We start from the raw sequence: 24,718 nt of genomic DNA, 5'->3' as shown, positions 1-24,718 counted from the left end.
TTAAACCTGCCTTAGATTGGAAGAAAAAAAAACATTCAAAAGGCTAGCAGATACTTGTTCAATTTTCCAGCTTTGTGCAATAATGGTTTATGTTTATTAACCCAATTTTATTAAGAATATAGGACAAAGTAACACCTTGTTTAGGCTGGAAATTCTATGTATTCAGTATAAAAACAAATTAGTAATACATTAAATAACCAAAGATTCTTCCAAGACACCGAATGGAGCTTAGTCAAAAGGCAGAGTAGGAAGTAAAGTCTACTGTCTATGGTCTACTGTTATGATGAGATGCAGAGTAAATAATTAGCTCACATAAAGTAATTAAGGTAATCAAGAAGACAACTGTATCCACAACAAAAGCAAAAGGGTTATCCTCATGAGCACAGTGAAAATAAAAATTTCCCTGCATATTCTGATAGTATATGAATGAAATGGAATAGGGACCTGTACAGATAATCTAGTCTAATTGCCTGACAGCTTCAGAAGTAACTGTAAATTACAGCACATTACTGAGGACACTGCCCCAGCCCGCCTGAATGCTGACAGCTTTGGGGCATCAACTGCTTCTCTAGGAGATTCTACACTGACAATACAGAAATTTTTCATAATGTCCAGTCTGATCCATCCCTGGTGCAATTTTGTGTCATTCCCATAGTGCCATTTGTTTCTAGAACAGAGCCCAGCACCTCCCTCTATCCCCCTTCCTCAGGGAGTTACAGAGATCAGTGAAGCCTTTCCTCAGCCTCCTCTTCTCCATACTGGACAGCTCAAATGTCCTCCTCATCCTCTCACTCAGGACAAGCTTTGCAGCCCTGTTACCAGATTTGATGCCCTCAAGAACCTTACTTTATATATCATGGAGCTCAGAACTATACACAGTATTTGAGGTGAGGCTATGCCAACAGTGTATGTAGCTGAAGAATCACTTCTTTTAGCTAGCTGAGTCAACGCTAAATTATAGAATAATCTCTAAAATATTTCTCTTAGACACTTAAATGTCCTCAAAGGGCAAATAAAACAAAATAAAAATAAAATACAGAATGAAAAAAGAAAGAAAAAAAAAAGGCTGAAATCCTTTAGAAGGAAAACACTGAACAAAAAAGGAAAGGTATTTCTGTGGAAGTTTGTGAACAAGTATATACAAACAAATAGGTGAATTCTAATTCTATGCAGATTCTTTGCCTATTAAACCTTATTCAAAATAGTTTCCTATTTGTACAGAAAAACACAGTAGATTTATAAGCAAAAAGAACAGATACTTACAATCCAATATTAATTAAGAGCTTTCAGAAACTAATGAACTTTTAAAAGTCAAAACTGAGAAAGGTTTCTTTTTCATTCTTAATATAAATAATTTTTCATTAATATTTCTCACTTGGAAATTTCAGTCTCTAAAGATTTCTCTATCACTATTACTTGTTCTTGTAATCACAGAAACACATCCAAAGGGTCTGTGAGAAAGTACATAGCCTAGATCACAGCTGCAGACATTAATTAAAACATCTGCTTAAGCCTACAGTGACAGTTTGATTAGTGGAAGAAAGAAATTTGTTGTACCTACATTAACAATGCAATTACAATAGAATTTTAGAATGAAACTTTTGGTGCTGAAGTACCTAGTGTTTTTTCTGTGTTTTTGTAGTTCGTTTTGCTTTTGTTTTGTTTTTCCTATGTTGATAATGTCAGCATATTCCAGTTAAGTTTTGCAGAAAAGTAATTTGGTTTACATGTACTAAGACCATGCCATAATGTATACCAAAGGAGAGTAATAGAAGAGAACCAGAAGATGTACAAGTAAAAACTGAAATGAAAACTGAAATGCTAGATGGGATGAAATAGATTATAGGAGGTTCTGCGTTAAACAACTAGAATCACATTTGAAAAGGATTGTAAGATGAAGATTAAATTCTGAGGTTCTATGTCTGTCCAGCTACAGAAAAAAAAAGCAATTCACTGGAAATTATATTCAAGAGCAAATTTTCACTTAATCTATTAAAATAAAAAATTGAAATATTATATTACATATTAAAATACTACAGAAAATATTATAAAATCAAAAATATGCAGAATATCATAGTAAGAGTTGAAATGTTTGCTGATCTTCATATAAGGTCATATTCATATACTTAGTATATTCCATTATTTTATCTAAGTGTAGCCTGTTTTAAGGAATAAGTGATATGGCAGCAAATGTTTTGTCTGAGCTGAAATTTGAGCCAAGTGTGCAATTAAGTCTCTCTTGTCTTTTCACACAGAAAACTACATAGAAGAAATTGGTAATCTCAGCTTAATTGTTTTTCAGTAAGTTTCTCATGAAAGATAAATTCATCCCTGTCCTAGGATGTCTCAATTTCCAAAGGGCTTTGGATACTTTTGACTGGACAGGAAAATCTTATCAGGCTAGAGCTGAAAAGCATTAGATTCCAGCTGGGAATCACCCACAATTAAATCTTGGTTTATGTTAATTTACTTTGATTCCTGTGTTTGTTCCAAGTTTGCACTTGGTTTAATCATTGGAGGAATTTTAAAGCAAGGGTATTCTGAATTATGCAGTACAAGTTGTGATCCTGACCCAAATGTCATGCATACCAGACAGATGTTCTCTATATATCCTGGATCCTATGTAGAAAACGAGATACATGGGAGATAAGGAGATGATTTATGCCACCATGGATCTCACTCCGCTAAAAGATAGGGACAGGGGTGAAATGCAGAGTCCCTAATTGTAAACTGAAAAAAGATATTAACACAGCTGTACACAGATATTTACATCTGAGTACTAAACTGAAAGTGAAAAAGAGATTTATGCCTGTTATTGTTCCTGTAATATACATACATGGCAAAATTTCCGACACAGAGCTAGTTATTGCTTTCAGCTACTGAATTCACACAAGGCATCTATGCCAAGCTCACCAGGTGTCACTTCCAATACATGGATTGAAATTACACCAAACTGCAGAAATAAGTTAAAAGTCCAGACTGACAAACAGCTGCAACCTTAGAAGTGCACAGAAATACACAAATACTGGTGCTGATTCTATCTGTAGCCAAGAACAGATCTTAATGCTCTTCTAGCAGTATGAAGAATAGCTGATAAATAGCTTAAATTCCTAAGAATAACATACTAAGCACATCTTGAGAGAGTATGAATGTGGCCTTTTGCATATTCCACTGAAAAATAGTTTAGATATTCATATCAAATTCCTTTGTGTGTGTGAAAACTTGTTAAGTATTTCAAGCTATTGTTTTTCAATAGATAGGAGAAAATTTTGGAGGAAAAAAAGTGAACAGTAGGTGCCATAGCTTAGTATAAAGTTTACTTCCCCTCAATTCCCTCAACATACTGGTGTTTTCTATGTACTTTTATTTTTCCTACTACTCAATCAAGTCCCATGAATGTAACATAAAGATGCACTTCTTCATTCTTGTATCCGCTGCTTTTGGCTATTCTCTCCACCTTACTTTTGCAGTAAGTATTAATAATTTTTCTCATTTTCCTAAGAACAATGTTATATTCACCTTATTTGTACTGAATATTCAGTGAAGCTACTCCAAAAATTAGTATACTTTCGATATGAATCAGTGTTGCAAAACACTAGCACATACTACAGGAGTGTCTCTTACTAATACAGAAACAGCATCTGCATCTTGACAGAATATGCGTAGTAAATCAGATTTGGATAATCATAACGATATTTTTACTAAAGCATTTCTAAAACCAGATTTTCTACTTCTAGGATATATAGTAGATGCAAAAAAAGCTGATTCACTTTCTGAGTCTTCTGTGTGAAGTGCTTTGGCTCATCCTGCTAGGAGAGTTAACTAGCATTTCAAAGTGCCTACATTTGATTAAAAAGACAACACAGGTATCAATGACTTTTCTTGGAGATTTTGTAGATGTGCAGTTTACTCAAAAAGAAATACTACAGATTTAAAGGAAGATTCCGATCTGGCACACACCTATGAAGAAACACAGTGAGAAATTCTTTTAAGACATTTTTTATTTGTATCCTAATTCTAGCAAGTGAAGAAAATAATAAAATCATTTATAGTCATTCTATACTCTTAGCATAAAATTCAGTTTTCCTTTCTACTAAAAATCATTATGACACTTTTCATGTAGATCACTACTGGAGTGCCAAGTTCAGTATTGACAGATATTTCACTGTTACTAATGAAAATTAGCTAGGCTTCAGACCAAAAACCATTTGACCATCACCAGCTTACACCCATGCTACTGCAATTACCATTTATACTTGCACAGATTTTTGCAAGAGCACACACTGTAGTGGCTGTTGGCAGAATTGTGCATGACAGATTGCCACCCTAAATCAACAAACCTTGTGAAATGCAGTTACTTTCTTAGCAGAACAACTGATTTGAATTCAGCTGAGGGTACAAACAAGTCTCTGGCTGAAGCCCAGGAGCCAGCTTTACTGTAAATCCCCAGATGTTTCTTGTACAATCATAATGCTGAAATTGTAATTACCAATTCCAGTGCAGGATGTTAACTTGTTCACTACTTCTGTTATAAGACTTTTACTTTCCTTGCGAGTTTTCATTACCCCAATCTCACTGATGAATTATAACATCTATAGTCTGATGTTCTTCCCAGTTTTTTCCAGTATTCACTTCCTACTGAATTCCATAAAAAATTACCCTTAGTGTCTTTAAAACACAAATAATACATCAAACAACAGTGCACTAGTTTTGTTTTTCTTTTCTAGTTTGAGATTTTTTCTATAGCTTGAAGATTTGCCCTTAGAAAATTTAAGATGACAATTAGATCTAAACTTTTCGTGATGCTTAATTTTAAACTTTATCAAATAAAGCAGAATCTCGATAAGTTTTTAAAGTCTAATTTATTACAGAAACATTTGATGTATCAGTGGTCAAGACTGCACATTGTTGCTACAGTTGAACTTTAAAATAATACAGATTAACAGCATACTTATACTTTGAAAGCATACACTTTGTAATGAAGACTTAAAATTGTTTTGCATTGTGCAATTATTTTCATGAAGATGCTCTTTAACTCTTTAACTCTTTAACTCTTCAACTAACCTTAGTATTATTTGTTATCACTGTTGGATGCAGGACAGTGAGAGAGGGTCCAAACACTGTCCTTGTTCTGAAAATAAACAGTGCTTACATTTTCTTAAATAATAAATTCAAAACTTCTTTGTAGTAACAATACTACCAAAAGTTCTACCACTAAGATGATGAAAAGTAGAACTTACATATTTTACTTCTATAAACAAAAATTATTACTCTTATTTTCTTACATACTGAAGATCTGTAAGAAAAGAATGTTACTGGTATATCTTGCAATAGCTAAAATGATGAAAATGGAAAATGATAAATAACTAAAATACATTCGTTGCTGCAACTGCAAATATTTTAGTAATTCTTTATTACTACTTCATTAAGAAGCTTTAGAACTTCTTGTACTTTTTTACCTTATCTACCTTATCTTTATTTGATACTTCATTATAAGCAATGTTGCACTTGCACATTCCTAAAATGTTGCAGTTGCACTTCCTAAAACAGACAGAAGTTCAACAGATTCTGTGAGAAATTAATCTGGCACCATAAAAAAAAAAAAAAAGAAATTTAAATTAATAGAGGAAAGGATGTCAGACATATTCAAAGGAGTCTGAAGTTTCAATCGAAGCAAGAGATGGATTGGAACCTTCTTGAGGGAGTAGTAAAAAATAAGCAAAAAATACTCTTAAGAGAATATTCAAAAGAGAAACTTTCATTGCTGGTGATTAGTTATTTCAGAAACTGCAGGCTTATACCATGATATATTTCTTATGATAACAAAAGGCTGTATACTAAGAACTCAAAAAGCACACTTAGCATCCATAAAGTCTTCAATTCTTAACAACGATCAGTAAATGAAAACTGCTGTATATAGATATGTACACTACAAATATCTCCTCACGTGACACTGAAAAATGAAAAATTAACAAATGCTGTAGATTTTGAAAGCAGTGAAATCCAACTTGGTTCTCCCTGAAAACAAAAAAAAGCACTTCAAACTGGAGATAGTAATATATATGCCTTTTTTTCTTTTTTTTTGAATTTGCCAATAGTAGTCAGAGGCTATGGAGAAACAAGCAAGTTGTTACTATAAGAGAGGATTGGTGTCCTAATCACAGAATGTAAAAATAGATGTGATATTTACTCCCCAACTTGTACTTGGAAGTAAAAGTAAGATTCTGCATATTAATTAATTTTCTCTATTACTGTGCAAGATAAATTGTGAGCAGTGTCTCAAAGCCATTATATTTCTCCAAAATAAACCTGAATTTTCTTTTCCAGATTCATTTTCTTTCTTTCTTCCTTTTTTTTTTTTTTTTCCTAACAGAATACAGAAATGCTGAGAACAATAACAAGCAGAAGAAAAAGACCTCAATCTAATACAATGTAAGTCTGATAAGTTTCATAGACAGATGGAAGAACTATCGTTTTCTAAACTGGCTCATAAAACTCTGACTTTACATCGGCTGTCACTAAAACAAAAATTGCTTTGTAATTTCTTCTTGAACATTTCTAGCACTTTTACAGTAACATGGAGATTCTGCTTTTCAGTTTGACCAATTTTGTTTTCAGATCATGAATGGTTTATCTACTTCATATGATTTGTCTGCAAATATTTTTGAACTGCAAAACATCATATAAAATACAAAGTATTTTGAAAACAAAACTGACATTAAAAAAAAAAAGACTGTTCTGTTTCATTCCAAAATATGAAATAAATTTGTCTATATCTATCAGGTAAAATAACTTTGATAACTAGGCTTACATCTCTTGAAATAATGTGTACTATATTTGAGACAATTTCTGTTTCTAAATGAATAAAAGAAATGTCTTGAGAAGCTTCAAGTTTCAAGTTCTTCTTTGATTAACCGCTACAATTTTGAGAGTGATCTGATCTGAAACAGGAAGAGGGTGTCGTTATCAGTTAGTTGGGAATAACTACAACACTGAACAGTTTTAATTATTTCTCAGGTTCTCTTTCGCTTCTTCAAGTTATTTATAAATTCGTCCCAGTCTTGAATTGTGTGCAAACTTGCCGAGGTTGCAGTCCACAGGTCCAGCTCATTCATGAAGAAATTAAATACTGTTGGCCTCAGTGTTAGACCCAGAAGTACGCCATAAGTGATGGCTTCCAGATGGACCAACAAGCACAAAATTTTAAGCCAGCAATTTAGCCTGTTTTCCGTCTAACTCACTGCCCTGTTATTTAACATGTACTTCATTCAAAATGAATGTGGTAGGACACAGAATCTAAAGACATGATAATCAACAGTACTAGTTCTCATCCACCACACTCCTCACCTCGTTGTAGAAGCTTCAGGTTGGCCAGGTATGATTTCTATTTCATAAATCCATGCTGACAGCTCCCAGCAGAATTTTTCCCACACCTGCATTCATTGCTGTCAATACAATGAGTCTTTGGATACAATGTAGATCTCCTACTAAGCTTAAAAGCACAATGTTCACAAGTATTTTTGGCAAAATGTGTCTTTGCATTCTAAAGGCCTGTAAGTAAGAGCACAGCCTGACTTGAAAGAAATTCATTACAAATTATCTCAGCAGTCCCTATATCATGGCTAATAGACTGGAAGTATATGGGGAAAGATAACATATGTACTTCACTTATACTTAATGACATACAAGGATATTTTCCCCCTTACAACTCCTATTCCTGCCCCATTCCACATTTTTTTTTTTTTTTAATGAACTGTGCATTCATGACTCTAGAGTTTCTGTGGAAGAGCAAAACATAAAGGATAACTTTAGTTTCTAAAACAAAATGGAAAGGATAAATATTGTTTTCCCTACAGGCATATGCATAAATTTCTGCCTAAAGAGATAAGAAAAAGAAGATGTAGATTTTTCTCCTTTTCAAGTCTTTTTTTTTGTTCCTGGTTTGTATCATATTTTGTTTGGAAAAAATAATAGAAATCATTCTTAATTTTAAATATGTGTGGTTTTTAAGGGTTTGCTTACCCTCTGTAAATTCCAATGGTATTATTTTAAAGTTGTTCAGGGAAAAAGAAACAAAAATAAAAATAATGTAATTTCTCAGATAATTCACACAGTGAAAACAGCACAAAGTAAACTCACTTTCAACGAGTATTAGAATCACATACAGGATATGATAATAACCAAAAAGAAATATCACAGTTTCAGTTAAATTTGCCCCAGTGGAACACAGACGCATTACATCAAGGAACTATTTTGAAATTGAAGATGCAGTTGATGCCAAAACAACAACAACAAAAAACAGAATAACAGTTTCTACTTAATTAACTTCCCACATCTTTCCCAAATCAAATTCAATTCCTCAGGCTCATATAAAATTGAGTGGATATAGCCGCTCATGACTTTATTCATGAGTTGTAATCAACCAAAATAAAGATCTTCGATAATATTAAGTCAGAATTTTCAGTATACAACCAGACATCTTCCTTGGATGAGCAACAAATCACAGTAATAATAAGTGGAGTCCAGGTTGACATGAAAAAAATGATGTGTTCAGAAGGTAGACTTGGACAATTGGATGACCCCCAGATAAGTTTCAGTGAAATATAGCAAATCAAGGGCAAAACCATGAATCATGAAGGTCTATCATCTGTCAGTGAACAGTGAGTACAGCCAACTCAATTTCAGAATGGCAGCCGCTACAGAGACCACCAACAAATATGAGTGACTTGTCCCTTGGCAAATCTTCTGATTAAGAAACCTTTAGATCTTCTTCACAGCCAACAAACTGACACTGAGCTTTCAGTACACTGGAACTACATCATGTTGAGAGTCAAATAACTTAAGGAGACCTTTTCCTTTTTTTATGCCATACTAATGGCTTTATCTTCAGTGACAGGTGAGTGATCCCAAGGGCAAAGCTGAAGAGTAGATATTAGAAAAATGAACTGTGGACCATGGCAGATTTTATCAGAGAGGTATGTCATCAGTAACTGCAGAAACAAGCACTGAACTTTGCACTGAGCAGTAAAGATGGCAGACACTTAGGTGTCTTTATGCCTTTTTGATAATACAAAAAAGCCTCCTAATTGAGGTTTCCAGAATATCTATACGTCTCGGTAGTGATAGGATTGAAAGAATTAAACTAATTATACTGCATGAACATGTTTTATCAGCTCCAAATCTAGTTAACAGATAGCTCCTATATAAGCACAAAACCTTTCTTAGCACCACCTGCTGCATCCTGCTAATAATATCATCGGTCTTCCCACCTCACTCTGCCTTGTTATGCCTGTGGAAAAGCTATGAAGCCCTGACCTGCAATGCTGACAGTCCTACAGAGAGCTCCCAGGAGTCAGTCTACAAATCACATCACTAACACAGAGAAATACAGGTGTTCCACAATAACACTACTAAATTCATTACAGTTTGTATCAGGGGTTAATTGGGTGATATCACTTCATTGTCTCTGTTCTTTTAATGGGAAATGGGTTAATGTACTTAAAGAGCAAACCTTCCCTTAAGAAAATAAGCAGCATTTGCATGTAAAAACAAATGTGGCAGTTTCAGATGTGTTTTGGATTCCACTGAACCTCTGAACTCCTGTATGCATCAAACTTCAGGCATTACTTCTATAGAAAGAGGGTGAAGCATTCCTCTTTATCACCCAAATAAGAGCACTATTATCAGCTATTCAGAGCCCACTGTACTAAATGCACCTCTACTGAATGCAAGGAGACTTCAGAAACATGGCTCACACACCGATTTCTACAGCACCAACTTCAATCCTGTAAGTGACAAAACATCTAATAACATGCAGAAGACACCCACCTTAGAGTACTCCAAGCAGAGATGCCACAATCCCCCATCCCAATGTTTAAAATATTTTCATAATTTCCTCATATCAGGCACATTTTCATATACCAGAAGGTACTGAAACTTCAGTGAAATAACTACTGAGCAATGCGGCAGTGGTTTTTTTGTTTTGTTTTTTGTTTGTTTGGTGTTTTTGTTTTTTGCTAGATAATGAATGAATTAAAGTTGGGAGATAGATATCAGTACATATGCAAAACTAAAAATATTTTAGTTAAAATATTTTGTCCTGGTGATATTAATTTGAAGGCATTTACAAGATGCTTCATGAGCCTCTCGAGACTAATGTAACCTTGAGACAGGCTACTGATAGACTTTACATCCTACATACATATATATGTACATAGTTTGTCACATTGTTTACCAGCTCTGGGTGAAATTAGAACTATACTCAAAGCCCTCACTATTTTCACTTGAAACAGAAGTTTCCATATTTACTTCAAGAGAACAAGTGTTCAGCAAAATTAAGCCCTGAGAAAGAAAATATCCCAAATTGTAACTCTTGTGTACATTCAGGGAAAATGGAGCAGATATGATTCATTTGTAGAAAGTAACAAGGAATAAAGAAAAGCCATGACTAATATTCTGCAACCTCTACAAAAACAGTATGCTCCCTGAAAGGTGAGGGTATAAGCTATGTAGTCTGGGAATTTACACAGATTTCATCAAGTCTACATATTGGAATATTCATATTAAGCAAGCTCATGCTTTACGCGTGATTTTAAAAGGATTTGTTGTATTTGGTATGAAGGTCTGACAGTTTAGTACTCTATACTGTTTTGTTCATTTAGAAATAGATAAAAGACAAAATATTCTAACTAATTTGAAGAACACTAAAATTACAAAATTGTCAAGGAAACAGTAGAACATTATAGAAATAATAGACATAGCCAGTGTTCCCCATTGTAGATGCCTTTCCAATTTTGGAAGGCAGAATCTGATCTTACTGATCAATGCTTAAACAGTCATTTATGTAATTATGCAGTGAGTGTTTTCTAAGTTGCTTTGGTTTGGTAGATGTTTTGTTTGTTTTTTTGTTTTTAAAATTCAAACATTTTAACCAATATCAAAGCTATGATATTTGCATTTATTCAGAAACAACTCTACTTATTTTTTAATGTTAGCTAGTAATTAATATTTTAAGCTACTATTATAAAAGAAACATTATGAGCAAGGTTTTGTAACTGGATGTATGATGAATTGAAAAATCAAAGATATATGTTTTTTAAAGCCTTAAAGATTCAAAATTGTTGAGGATGAGATTATTAATCTCATTATGAAATAGGTTTTCATTACCAAGAATATATTGATTCTGTGTCACATATTGAAATATGGTAGTTTTACACACAAAAAATAGGACCAATAGACTTGTCATTTATCTCATATATTTATTAACACAAGAGTGAACTAATTAAGAGAAATGGGAAGCTGTCATGATCTCATTTATGAATGTACTTGAGACATTCTGTATACAGACAAAAGATTTTAACAGACTTTTCCATAAAGGCACTTAGGGCAGATACAATTTCATTCTTGCCAGCTTTAGCTCTATACATACTACAATTCTTTGCACATGGTTGATTGAAAAGTATTGTAATATTCTTCTCTAATTATAGATTATTGTATGAATTGTGAAGAGAATTTAAGAGATTTTTCTAAATTATTTATACTATGCTGGTGATGTTGAATATATAGCATGAATGAGTGAAAACTCCTACATCAAAATGATCTGCACTTAGTTTCTGAAGTATTTTCTTTTCCTTTTTTTCTTCATAATAATCTGCTACCACATAATAAAATGACTGCATTTAAAAAGCATTTAAAAATGGCTTGCCTTGAAAAATTACAAGCTAGAGACATGATACAGTTCAACAAGATTGTCTGTAAAGAAAAAAAAAAAAAAAAGGAACTATTCTAGCTAAAACCAGAAAGGACTTCAACATACATAAAATCACTGACAATTTCAATACATTTTACACACATAATCCATTTTGTACTTCTAGACTTAACAACTGGTGAAGAGTTCAAATGCTCCATTCTCAATGTCAGCATCATTTCAAATATGAAATATAGATGTTTTGAGTCATGTTTTTAAGGATGATGCATTTCTTTTAAGAGGCAAGCAAAGTTTCAGGAAAAAAAAATGACACGAAGGAAGATTTCACCGTTCACATATTCTCAAAACAAATCTCTATGGATTGCTAATTTAGGAGGTGTAATAATGAAACTGTAGTTTGAGGCTGAGGAGATTCATTTATATTAGCTGTAAATTAAGGGGAAAAAAAGATAAAAAAAACACCTACCTTTCGGGAATTGATTTCTTTCACATATAGCGGAAGTAGAAATTCAGATATTCCTTCAAGTCGTATTCCTTTTTTAGTGACTCTCAAATTTCCCATTCCATCCTACAAATCAATAACATATATATACATTTCACTTTATGAAATAATGCTATCCAGAACAAGGTGAAAAGAACAGTTATCTGGCCTAATATCTAAAAGTAATGAGTACTAGTGAAGTGAAAAGTCCCACAAAATAGCGAAGAGTAATAAATGCTTCTTTATGGTTAGTAGACAAAGAATAGTAAGGTCTGTGGTGCTAGCCAACTGAAGCACGACTGAAGATACTCAGAATGTCCAGCCAATAAACAGTTTTGAGTAAAACGGAGACAAATATAATTATCCACTGAAGTCTAGTCTGTTTTAAGATTACTACTGTATAGTTAAGTTCTTGGATCTCTGATGATTTGCATTATAAAAATACCATGAACTTTCCCTACATTGCTTTTCTTTTGCTTTTCTAAAGTACTACCATCTGGTGCCTAGGAATGGAATTTCAGTGAGTGTATGGAAAAAGTTCACATGAACTGTTCATGATAAAGCTTTCACTGCCTCCAGATCTTCTGATCTGGATAGGAGCTAGATAGGACTAAGAGATAAATCCTCACTTGGGACTGTGTAATTTGACTGCACACTCTACTCTGGTAGTGAACTACACACATTATTCCTTGGCTGGATGTAATGCAAGGGTAGATCATATATATATGCCTTCATTGTGGAGACAAATGTGGATCCTGAATTATACCTGCTATGCAATTAGTTATCTCTAAAAAAATCTATGCAATATTTTTTAAAGCAAACTATTTTTTGTAGTATAATATTAGAAAACATTATGTCAGGTCACAGGAAAACATCCTATGGGAAGAAGAAAAAAGATTTTTAATTAGTAGTTGCTCATCTTTACTAAGAACATGTTACTAGTGAAAAGGACCTCAAAATGAAAAGTTTTGTTGTATTTGTTTTGTTTTAATCTGGATAGAAATAAGAAAAGGGCCACTCTAAAAGGCTGGATGAAAAAAGCCAATAAAATGATCCAGTTCACAACAAAACATACAGATTAAAGCAGCACAGTACTTCAGCTGTACTCTTACAGTTAAAGCAATGAAATCCATTTGATACTTAGAGACAGGATCATTTTGCATGCTGATCGAGATTCAAGACTGTACCTGCTATTATATTCTTGACAGAAGATAATTCTTCGCTGTGCAGCCAGTGGAATACAACTTGACTCACTTCAGTGCAAAATTAGCAATGTGACCTAATTGATGATTAAATGCTTAGAAGCAATTACTAAGTCTACTGCAGCAGAGAAGCAAGAACTTGTATTTCTGCTTTTAGCCATATAGTGTAACCTTGACTTGCTGAGCAGTCTTACACAGCTTGATGGCAATATCCCAAGCTGATACAGCTGATGCTGGAAGAGGACACCAAAACACCCACATTTATACTTACCTAAAGATACTCTAGACACTATCATGATTCCATTTTCTAGAAAAAATAGTGATGCCAACGTGGCAGATATTCAATTGATACTATTGTTATCTACATCTGCAGTATGACTGTGAATAATTTAAGAGAGGAAAATAAAATGACATTTTATACAATGCAATTCAACTGAAATAATCTCCCAAACTCAACAAGGATATAGTATCAGACAACTTTTCAAACCACAATAGATCTGTAAAAAAATGTACTTTTGGGAATTATGCTTTCACATTTCAATATGAAAGTACTTCTAGACGTCTGACTACAAAACCAGAAACTTTCAGAGCAATAAAATAAATATAACTTCACTCCAAAGCAGACAAAATACAGAATAACAAAAGCTACTGCTAAGGTTACGTATAATACAAAATGTACTTGCTGAAGTATTGTGGCACAAGGAGAGTTATTGCAGACTCTGTAATGGTCTATCTAGTGTTTAGCAAAGCTTGAAAATGCTAAGCCAGTAACTGCCTTTTTGTGTTTGTGTGACAAAAGAACTACTTGCATTCTTTGATATCTTAATCATCAAATAATGTTCCTTAAAGTAACTATGTTGTATCTTGATCTTTCTATACATATAGGTCACTATACATAGATCACTATAGATTACTATATATAATGATGTATATATACATCACTATAAAAGGATCTTTTTGTATAGAAAGGTTACAAATAGCCAATATTTTATAACAGGGTGGAATACAAAGCAGTGGTGTCTACTTTTGAGAAGAAAGATAGATAAAGAAATTATACAATGCTTTTCCAAGTACAGTCTTCACTAATATCCATTAACTCTAAATTTCAACAATTTCATTTTTCTATGTATCTTGTAGGACTAGCATATAAAATAATCACAGGATAAAGGAGAACAAACATGTTATAATAATTTGGCAGTGAATAAATACTAAACAAGAACTACACCAGTTTATTTTTTTTTTAGGTATAAACACATTTTACAACTGAAAAGGCAAATTCAATATGTTGCTACATCTGCTTGTGCAGAATGTCTGCAACTGCCAGACATAAAATACTATTCACAATGAAATTGAAAAACAATATTCTGAAGACCGGAAACGCCTAGAAAACTTCTATTTGAGCCATCTTATTTGTAGGCATATGATAAAATCTATAATCATACAAAATATTTACCTTCCTGAATCCCTGCTTTTTTCACACAACTTTCACGCTACTCCTTTAAAAGAGAGCTAGAATTACAGAATGATTTAGGTTGGAAAGCACTTCAAAGAGCACCTGGTTCCAATCCCCTGCTGAGGGCTACTTCCTATTCTCCTACCACCTCGCTATTTTCTTCACTACTGATTTATTGCAATCTGTTAAAAGTCTCCTCTGAAAATAGGACTGTCAATCTTCGTCTTGGCTTCTGCTTTCTTAAGTGTTTATTACTGAAGTTCTTGAGTTCTTCACAATTCTTAATTAATTTTCAAAATACTTTTGGTGGGTTTACACTGAGTGATACTGTTCTTATGTTACAGAAGGTGAACTGAAATACAAAAATTAATTCGTCCTTTTCTTTTTTGTGCTTATCATATTCTCTTTGTTTGTTTTCAACAACAGGAAATTGATGTGCACAGAAAATTTAAACTGTCATGGTCTCAAACAAAATAAAGCACAGGTTACAGTGTCAATATATATATATATATTTTTTTTCTGAGTGACATTTCTAAGACCACATCCTTCATTTTTTTCCAAAATTCAGCTACCCATCTACCCAAGTGCAACAGTCTGAATGCAGAAAGACTCTAGATATACAGGAGCAGAAGTAGAAGTATTCAGTATGAAAAGACAGACAAGGTATTCCAGATTGAGAGCCGCAAATAGTGTGATAAGATATAAGCTGAATAAGGTACCTGTGACCTTAACAGCTTGACAAATGCAATAATCTTCCAGAAAGCAACCTTCTGGACCATGTGCAATATCTGTTATGAAATGAGACTGAACAGTAAAATAAAGAAAATAGTTAGATATGTATTACAATGCACTTAACAAGGTTCTCCTCCTTCACAGAATCACTCCTTACTAGGTTTTCTTCATCAAAAATTCCCCATCCAGTTTCAGAAGGGTTGGAATAAATGGGTTTTTTTCGTATCATTGAGCTAGAATTAGGCTGTTACAGAGGAAAAAAAAATAGTCATACTTAAAAAGTCATTAAAACTGAAAAGATAAATCAGAAACAAATCCAGTCTTCTCAGTCCATTTAATGCACCCATTCGTATGAAGATCAGTCTATCTGCAATGCTCCTCCCAAAAAAAGCCAAAAAATAATATTAAATTTTAAAACATAACTGGAGAAGAGTTTTGTCTTAAGGTATACTTGCAACTTCCTACATATATGATTCTGATGTAATATTACAATTATAGTTTGGTTTAGGCAATCCTTTTGCTAATCATCCAGGTAAACTGTACAATTTAGTTAATGATTTCCAGGCAATAGATATTCAAATTATCATTTGCATTTGTGATTTGATTTCATTCAAGTACAAAAATACACTTGAATGAAGTATACAAGTGCAGTCTTACAACAAATAAATACTAATACAGTACACCATATCTGGCTTGGATAGAGCTAGTTTTCTTCATAGCAAGTTGTATGGAAATACTTTTTGGATTTATGACTACATCAGAGTTGACAACACACCAGTGTTTTGGCTGTTGCCAAGCAGTGCTTACACAGAATCAAGCTGTAGAGTGGCAGACAGAATGCTGTGGATGACTGGGAAGATTATCTACAATATTAGCTATAGTGATGATAAAATGCTAGATATGCAAAAGGTTAGGAGGAAGTTGACAAGGCAAATCATCTGTACTGTGTTCACACGCACAAAGGGCTGGGTTTCATAAAGAGAGCTACGTAAAAATTCTGGCTGGAAGAAAATGGTGTTTGGACATAATTATGGATAATAAAACGAAAAACTATAGTCAGCTACTGGCCTGTGTAAACAGAAGGGGAGGAGGGACGGCGCAGGGACCAGCAATGAAAATACAGGGAGTTTTCCTTGTTTGCAAGGAAAGGTTACTGTGAAATTCACAAACAGCACATTGATAGCAAGATATCAAGGAAAAAACACTGCAATGGCAAAAATTGATGTAAACATTTCCCTTCATCTCTCTGCTGAAACTAATAGCTATAACTGTGTAAATGACATCCAAGAGCAGGGAAGAGTGGGGAAAGAAATAACTATAGTATAGTGCTACAATGTTTGAGGTGTATGTTGTGAATGAGAAAAAATATATAGCTTGTGGAAATGTAGCAGTAACAAATAGATTTTAACTAGAAAAGCAATAGAAAGGGAGAAAGACAGACCGCTGTGCAGTATAAGTGGAACTGAGTATCCTGAATAAATGTTGTCCATTAGATTGCTTTGTAAAGGTATAAAGCAGAGTCTGGCTTCCCCTGTTATGAAAGTTAACTTGAAAATGCAAGTCTACATGGGATTGCATTAACAGAAAACATATCTCTCAAGAGTAGACAATCACTTCAAATGCAGCTTTTTTTTTTTTTTTTTTTTTTTTTTTTTAACAAAGTCTGATTTCATTCTCTGTCATGGATAGCTATATTATTTTTCATTCATACACTGACATGTCTTTTAGTAGCATATGAAAAAGACTGAAATCCATGTTATCTGTCCTCACTGTATTTTAGATTAAGGTACAGCTTTCCCAGAATTATTTTACTTAATAGTCTCTTTAAACAAATTATGAGGTATATGTTTCTAAAAGCAAACAATAAATAAGAATGTACAATCTGACTATGCAGTTCTCCCCCTACCTATTCAACAGTTCAGATATTTAAACAATTAGAAAAGATTTCCAGACCTGCTGAAAATCTAATAGAATCTAACAGTTTCAGTAGAAACCATGTGATGAGACGGATGTGAAGTTTAAATCAATCAGTGTAGAAAATAAAACAAAAGCAATCAGATAGCCAAAACCTCTTAAGCTTTTGGAGACAAGAAGTTATATCTTTTATTTGGAAATTGTTCTCTGCTTATAATTTTCTTCAATATTCTGTTAAGTGAGCAAGCCAGGATGAGTCTATATCACGACTTCCATACTAGGTGAATTCCTCTCCAAGACAGGCAAAAGTATTAAAAAGCCATAATACACACACACACACACACACACACAAAATCATCTAATACTGACATGGAATATCTCATTTTGAACTCCTTCTGCTTTGAAACTCCTAATCCATTCGTCTTCATTTGCACCTGAAGGAGGAGAAAAGTAGTACAAAGGATATGATGCTTTTTGGTGTTCCTATGCACTGCTATAAACCCATGACGACAACAGTGAAATGAAGTGATTTTCTAGTTGTAGCCAGGACACTTCTATCACCAAAGACAAAATTCTATGATTCAGTTAATGTGCAGTCAGACTAACATAACTCCACTTCCATCCCAATCCAACCTTGTACAATGAGTCTTCAAAAAGTCAGAAAATGTTGTATGCTCCTTACAGTTCCACACTTCATGCAGGTAGAAGAAAAGTGAATTCAACAGCAAAATTAGAAGCTCTTGAAGAATTTCTGGTCAGTCAGCTCAGTCAGTTGCAAAACATCAGAAACTAGGTAATTACATACTCTTGTGCAGGTGTTAATATTGCTTTAACTGAACTATTTTGCTAAGACTGTTAGTGTCTTAATTGGATTAATAATAAAAAACGGATGTATGTGTATGCATGTATTTAGTGTATGTAAATCACACAGTTATTCAGTCTGCCTCCCTGCCTTTGAGGCTTGGTTGTAATTTCAACACATCATCTTGAAGATGCTAATTCAGTCATGCTGAAAATTTAATCACACATTATCCTTGTATTTTATTTCTTATATAAGTAGTTTCTTGGCTTCAAAAACAGCAATGAAAGACCACAGATTGTCTAGCATGCTGACACAGGATGACAATAAACAAACATGCTATTTACAAAAGTGGTCATCTCTGTTGATGAATCTGTAGGAAATATTTAAATTTATGAAACAGTTTGACATTTGTATACTCTCATTTTGATTTGTATATATGAGGCTTATACTGAAAATGTTAGACCATAGGCTCTTCCATTTCTCTAGGAATTGCTACAAAGTATTTTTTGGAACTACTCTTGTATTCTACTCTTCACACTGAACTAGCATTAGACTGATGGTAAACTAACAGCAATTTGAAATATTAAAATCTGACATGATATGAGTGGAGATGCTTTGTAGTTAAGTCACATATGAAAATAGATTGTATACTGGTGGGATGACATGCTAGGCTTTTTTTGGTTTTGCACCTTGTCCTTTCACTGATCCAGACATAGGCAAAATGTCAGCATTTGTATCGCTAAACCCTACAATATGCTCCTGCTGATCTATACCTAAAAATAATTTTGAAAGAGAATAGATAATCAAAGGGGGGCAAAAAAACCCTACAGAATTAGGTAGATCCTGATAGTCTCTATGCTTTGATTTGTCAAGAAAAAAGATGTGTTTCTTGCAGAGAATAAGCTTTTCGCTAAGAAATTCAATCTTCTTCTCTGTGAAAGAAAACTATGATAAAATATTCACCCATCCTCAGTAAATGCACTGTTCAAGTTCTGTGTTCTACTTACACCATTGAAACATTTCTGGACTGAGCATCATGCAATTGGAAAAAATTGGGAAAGAAAAAAAAAGACTAAAAAAAGACTAAACATGCATTGGAAACATTTTTAGCAGTGTTTACCCCCTTTCAAAAATTATAAATCATAAATTGAGTTAAGCAGTGGGCTTAACTAAGAGGTTCTGCAAAACGCTACCATTTGCATTACTACAAAATGAGCTATAACTGAGCTATGCTGGATATAATGTAGTATTCTTTTGTTCTTTTTCTTAAAGACAGATTACATAACTAATTTAAGTATTTTACTGTACTTTCTAAACCAGATACATCCAACCTGCAGGCAGTATGAGGTCCAGTCCTACCCACCCTGCGGCCATCCCCTACCCCTTGCCATCATATAGACAGCTCTCCCCATCAAATGGCCTGCTCCAGCCCCAGGTGTACACCCATTGCTGAGGAACAGTCAAACATCAGTGTGCTAATAATGCTGCCTGAGCTGAAGCCATGGCACAGAGTGGGCGCAGGGCAGTGCTGGCTTGAGTTATGACAAAAAAAATCTCTAATAAGCACACCGAGACTTGTTAAGAATTGCAAACACTTTCCAAAAACCAGACTGAGCACTAGTTTCACAAAAAGTCAAATATCTCACTAGTTTACATTTTCGCTGTTTTTTTGTTGTTGTTGTTGTTGTTTTAACAATTTTAAAATGTTATATAGGTTAGCTGCATTATACGTTTCATATGTGGCTCAAGATAATTCCTCTTCACTCAAGTCAGCCCAGGCAAGGTTGGACATCCCTGGTCTAAACCATATCTATAGTTAGAAATGCTCTTTAACACATAACTTGATCCTCCAGAGGTGTAATGCAACTACTTTACCTCTGTTTAAACATTTTGACAGATTACTGCTTAGGCTAAGTAGTCATTTCATTTCCTCTTCTTGTATGTCTTTTTCAGTTTTAATGCTTCTTTTTGCTCCCAGTCTGCCATGTATAAGACATAAAACAGCCAGAAACACCACAGCATGTGAACCCACGAAGTAGCTTACTACATGCTACCAGGGAAAGAGAAGTGTAAAAAATGTCACAAAATTGTTTGAGAATAATTTGTCTTTTGAGTAAAAACATACTCAATAGAACAACTCTCTCATAAGTGAAAGGTTTAAGTCCCTTCTGTTTTTCAATCAAAAAGGATTTAAAAAAATGCAACCTTTAGTTTAATTTTTTTTTAAAGGGTATTATAACCACAATAATCAAGGGATTTGCTTCATCTCCTTGCAAATAGCTTCTTAATTGTATTTTTTTAACCACTTAGATCTATTGATTGTCTCCAAATGGGGGACATCTGCACCTAGAAGAGATAAAATGCCTAATTTTAAAGGAACATACTACATTCTCATATATCAAAAACTTCCTGTGCTGTAGCTGAACTCTTGACCACTGAAAGACAATGCTATGCATTTGTGAATTAACAATTCGGCATCCCAGTAATTTATTTTTAAACAGAGCAATTTAAGAAAATGATTGGATAAAATTTCAAAGGATAGGTTAGTTTCACAATCCAGCCTTTTAAAAACACAACGTAAGTTATCTCTGCCATCAAATCATTCTCAGTGATTAGCTGAGGATACTGGTAGGATAGAGAGTGGCTACCTGCAGCTGTGTCTCTACAGGAATCCTAGAATGGAATTCTTCAATGAAGATTCTGTGCACTGGAGGAACACAGACTTACATACTTCGAAAAGCAGAGACCAGGAGCATTACAATCCCTGCAAACATGCTTTTAAAACTCCAGAAGCAAAAGTAGTGAACCCAAGAAGCCTAAATGATCAAAAGGATGTCAGTAATATGCTAGACAATAGGATCTCCAGTGAAAAAGAAGGTGGCTAATTGGAAAGGAAAGCAGAGGTACAAGAGAAGGATAACAAACCAGACACTCTTCAGAGAAGCAAATGATAAGCAAAAGCAGCCAACAATCCAGTCACTAAGAGAAAATAAAGAACATAGCTTAGTGGTGGAAAAAAAGAAACTACACGTCCTTAGCACTAAGAAGTGGAGTAACCACTAGTCTTTCTCTGAGTTTGGCTTTATTTGAGACTCACCAGACATCTGATTATTACTTCATGCTGTTCATTTGTAATTACAGTAACAACTTAGAAAAAGAGATAAGAATTCAAACTCATGTAATACGTTCTATATAGAACAAGTAGTAAGGGACCTTGAATGAACACCTTCATTGTGAGATTCAGACAAAAGCAACAAGAATGAATTTCTAAAGGACTGTAAATGATGGTTATAAATAAATAATAACAGAAATTTAAAAAAAAAAAAAAAATCATTTCCAGGCAGGAAGGATGATGTAGATATTACATATGTGAAGAGTAATCCACAGCACTCAGCACAGATCTCACTGATAATGCTGAAGGCCAACACCCTTTGTGAATACAGGAGACAAGCTGATTAGAAAACTCCTAAAATACTTTCATTAAAAGAGTAATTAGGATAGCGTCTGCTTCAGATTTTACTCTAATTAATAGAAGAGAAATAGCTAAGAATGTGAAGATTAAGAGGTAATATGCTTAAGATTGGTCACAAAAGGACAGAGTTCTCAGAAACCAGATTAGACAGAAAATAACTAGAACTAAAGGCTATGTATTTCAAGAAGGCAAACTTCAGTAAGAGAAATCTCAGAGAAGATATCCTGGGAGACTTTCCTAAGGGGAAAAAGGAATTACAGTGTAACATTATCTTCTTAATGAACCAGTTTACACAAAGGAGAAAAAAAAAAAAAAAAAAAAAAAAGCTTCTGATAGATTCTGAAGCATATTGACCTTTTTTATGCTTTTTTTTTTTTTTTTTTAAATTTTCTCTTTCAGTCTAAAGGTCAACAAAACTGGTTTCCTGTTTTAAATTGTTCCAGTGACAGATAAAGGATTCAGATCTAGCGGGGGAGAAATGAATGCATTTGAGAATACTTTCACATGTTAGGTATTTTCAAATCAGCTAAGTAAAACAATTTTTATTCTAAGTATCAAAAATCTGCAAGACATAAATGTTCAGCTAAAATATGTCTACAATAGTGACAAAGCTCAAAGAAGCCAAGTGCAGCAATCCCTCATTTCCCCACTTACTCCATGTTGGCTCAGACTGTGGGGCAGTTTTTCTGCATTTGAAGGGGACTCCTTTTGGATGAATTTAAACCAGAAGTTCTGTTCAAAGTGCAGCAACAGTCTCTAAAAGGAACAGAAAGGTCCCAATCAATGTATGATCTGCAGCACAAGCAAGTCCCACAGCAAGTAACAAGTGCACATGCACTGATAGAATACTCTCAAACCACAAAGAACTCCCATGTTCCTACTTCTTGTGCCACTTGAAAGGTAAAGGTCTTGAACTCAGTAACCAGGTCACATAGATGCCAAGACCGTCTACAGACCATCTACTTTTCTTTTTCTTCCTTCTACTACAGTATCCTTCATCAGTACTTTTCTGAATAGCTTTTTTAATCTTTTTTTTTTTAAAGCAGACACCAACAACATTTTGCAATTTTTCCTTCTCAGTGGTAGAATCAACTTCTGTCTTGCAAAAGATTCAGTATCATCATATCAGCATATATAATGCCAGACCATGGTCAAGGGTTTCAGCTATGCCCTCATGTGTCTTTAAGTTCTGCATCCACTGCCAGTCAACCCTAAGACTCATCATTTCCATCTGTCCAAACTCTGTATATCCTCTCTCTTTTACACCACCTCTTCCTCACACAAATGAAGATTTGAGAGGCCAGAAAAACTTTCATGTTGTCTTGTCCAGCAGTAGGCACTGCCACAAGACTTAATACAATATTTCTCCCAAACCAAGCCCTAAAGTGGCCAATACTCAAATAGAGTCAGGAAGCAACAGGTAATGTGTTTTATGTGTAATTCAACAACAGTAAAAATAAAGCCTACTTACTTGATAAAGGTCATAAGAGTAACAGTGTGTTATTATTATCACTACGAAGTAGACCAAAGAACAATCTGGTGTTTGATGAAGCAATACTGAGAAGTTTACACACCTGAAAGCAGAAGCTTGTAGGACAGCTTTTTTTTAAACCACATGTGCAGCAGGGAAGTTTGTTCCAGGGGTCCAGATTAACAATAAATAAATATGCGTACTAATAGTTTAGATGTTGGGTCGTTGGCACAAACTGCTATTTTTAATAGATCCATTCATAATGTCATGCATTAGTTTTCACTACAAAGCTCCCAGTTACACAGTCTACATGCACAGTGGTTTTTTTTAAAGGATGAGTGAAAGCAAACTGTAATGGTGAAAACCAGAAAGGCAGAATTGGTACATACCTGTCAAAAGGCAAAACAATGGCAATAAAGATCAACCTACCTTGAACTCCTAAAATATTATGAACTCTATCATGGAATCATAGAATGGCCTGGGTTGAAAAGGATCAGTATGACCATCTAGTTTCAACCCCCCTGCTATGTGCAGGGTCGCCAACCACTAGACCAGGCTGCCCAGAGCCACATCCAGCCTGGCTTTGAATGCCTCCAGGGATGGGGCATCCACAACCTCCTTGGGCAACCTGTTCCAGTGTGTTACCACCCTCTGTGTGAAAAACTTCCTCCTAATATCTAACCTAAACCTCCCCTGTCTAAGTTTAAGACCATTCCCCCTTGTCCTATCACTATCCACCCTCATAAACAGCCATTCCCCTTCCTGTCTATATGTTCCCTTCAAGTACTGGAAAGAAAAAAACAAATATTTCCTTCTCTTGCCTTGTTCTAGCCTTCTCTTCTCCAAGCTAAACAAGCCCAGTTCCCTCAACCTTTCCTCATAGGAGAGGTGCTCCAGCCCTCTGATAATCTCAGTGGCCCTCCTCTGGACCTGCTGCAAGAGTTCCACATCCTTCCTGTACTGGGGGACCCAGGCCTGAACACAGTACTCCAGATGGGGCCTCACAAGAGTTAAGTAGAAGTAGACAATCACTTTCCTCTCCCTACTGGCCACCCCTTTTTTAATGCAGCCCAGAACACAGTTGGCCTTCCAGGCTGCAATCACACACTGCTGGCTCATGTCCAGCTTCTTGTTCACCAAGGCCCCCAAGTCCTTCTCGGCAGGGCTGCTCTCAAGGAGATCTTCCCCCAGTTTGTATAAGTATGGGGGATTGCCCCAGTCCAAGTGCAGCATCCTGCACTTGGCCTTACAACCACATCAGGTTTTCATGGGCCCACTTTTCCAGCCTGTCCGGGTCCCTCTGGATGGCTTTCCTTCCTTCCAAAGCATTGGCTGCACTGCTCAGCTTGGTGTCATCTGCAAACTTGCTGAGGATGCACTCAATGCCATCGTCTATGTCACTGATGGAGATGTTGAAAAGCACCAGTCCCAAGACCTACCCCTGAGGGATACCGCATCTGACTGGCCTCCACCCTGACACAGAA

At 34.7% G+C, this 24,718-nt stretch overlaps 1 protein-coding gene across 4 annotated transcripts in view; it reads right to left on the bottom strand.

Moving 5' to 3' along the window:
• Positions 1–24,718, bottom strand: part of SGCZ (sarcoglycan zeta) — a 350,955-nt gene that overhangs the window by 79,799 nt on the left and 246,438 nt on the right. For all 4 annotated transcript variants that reach the window (XR_016466157.1, XM_090139399.1, XM_090139397.1 and 1 more), the window contains exons 3-4: positions 22,418–22,519; positions 12,174–12,275 (exon numbers count right to left, since the gene is read on the bottom strand). Coding sequence is in view for 3 of the 4 variants with exons in the window: in XM_090139399.1 (XP_089995525.1) it covers positions 12,174–12,275; positions 22,418–22,519 (204 nt within the window). In the remaining variant the exon portion in view is untranslated. The remainder of the gene's footprint in view (positions 1–12,173; positions 12,276–22,417; positions 22,520–24,718) is intronic.

This window comes from Phasianus colchicus, chromosome 4, assembly GCF_987193195.1.
Source record: "Phasianus colchicus chromosome 4, bPhaCol1.hap1.1, whole genome shotgun sequence".
NCBI lineage: Eukaryota > Metazoa > Chordata > Aves > Galliformes > Phasianidae > Phasianus > Phasianus colchicus.
The sequence above is the reverse complement of the archived record's forward strand: the minus strand, read 5'-3'. Positions and strand labels throughout refer to the sequence as shown.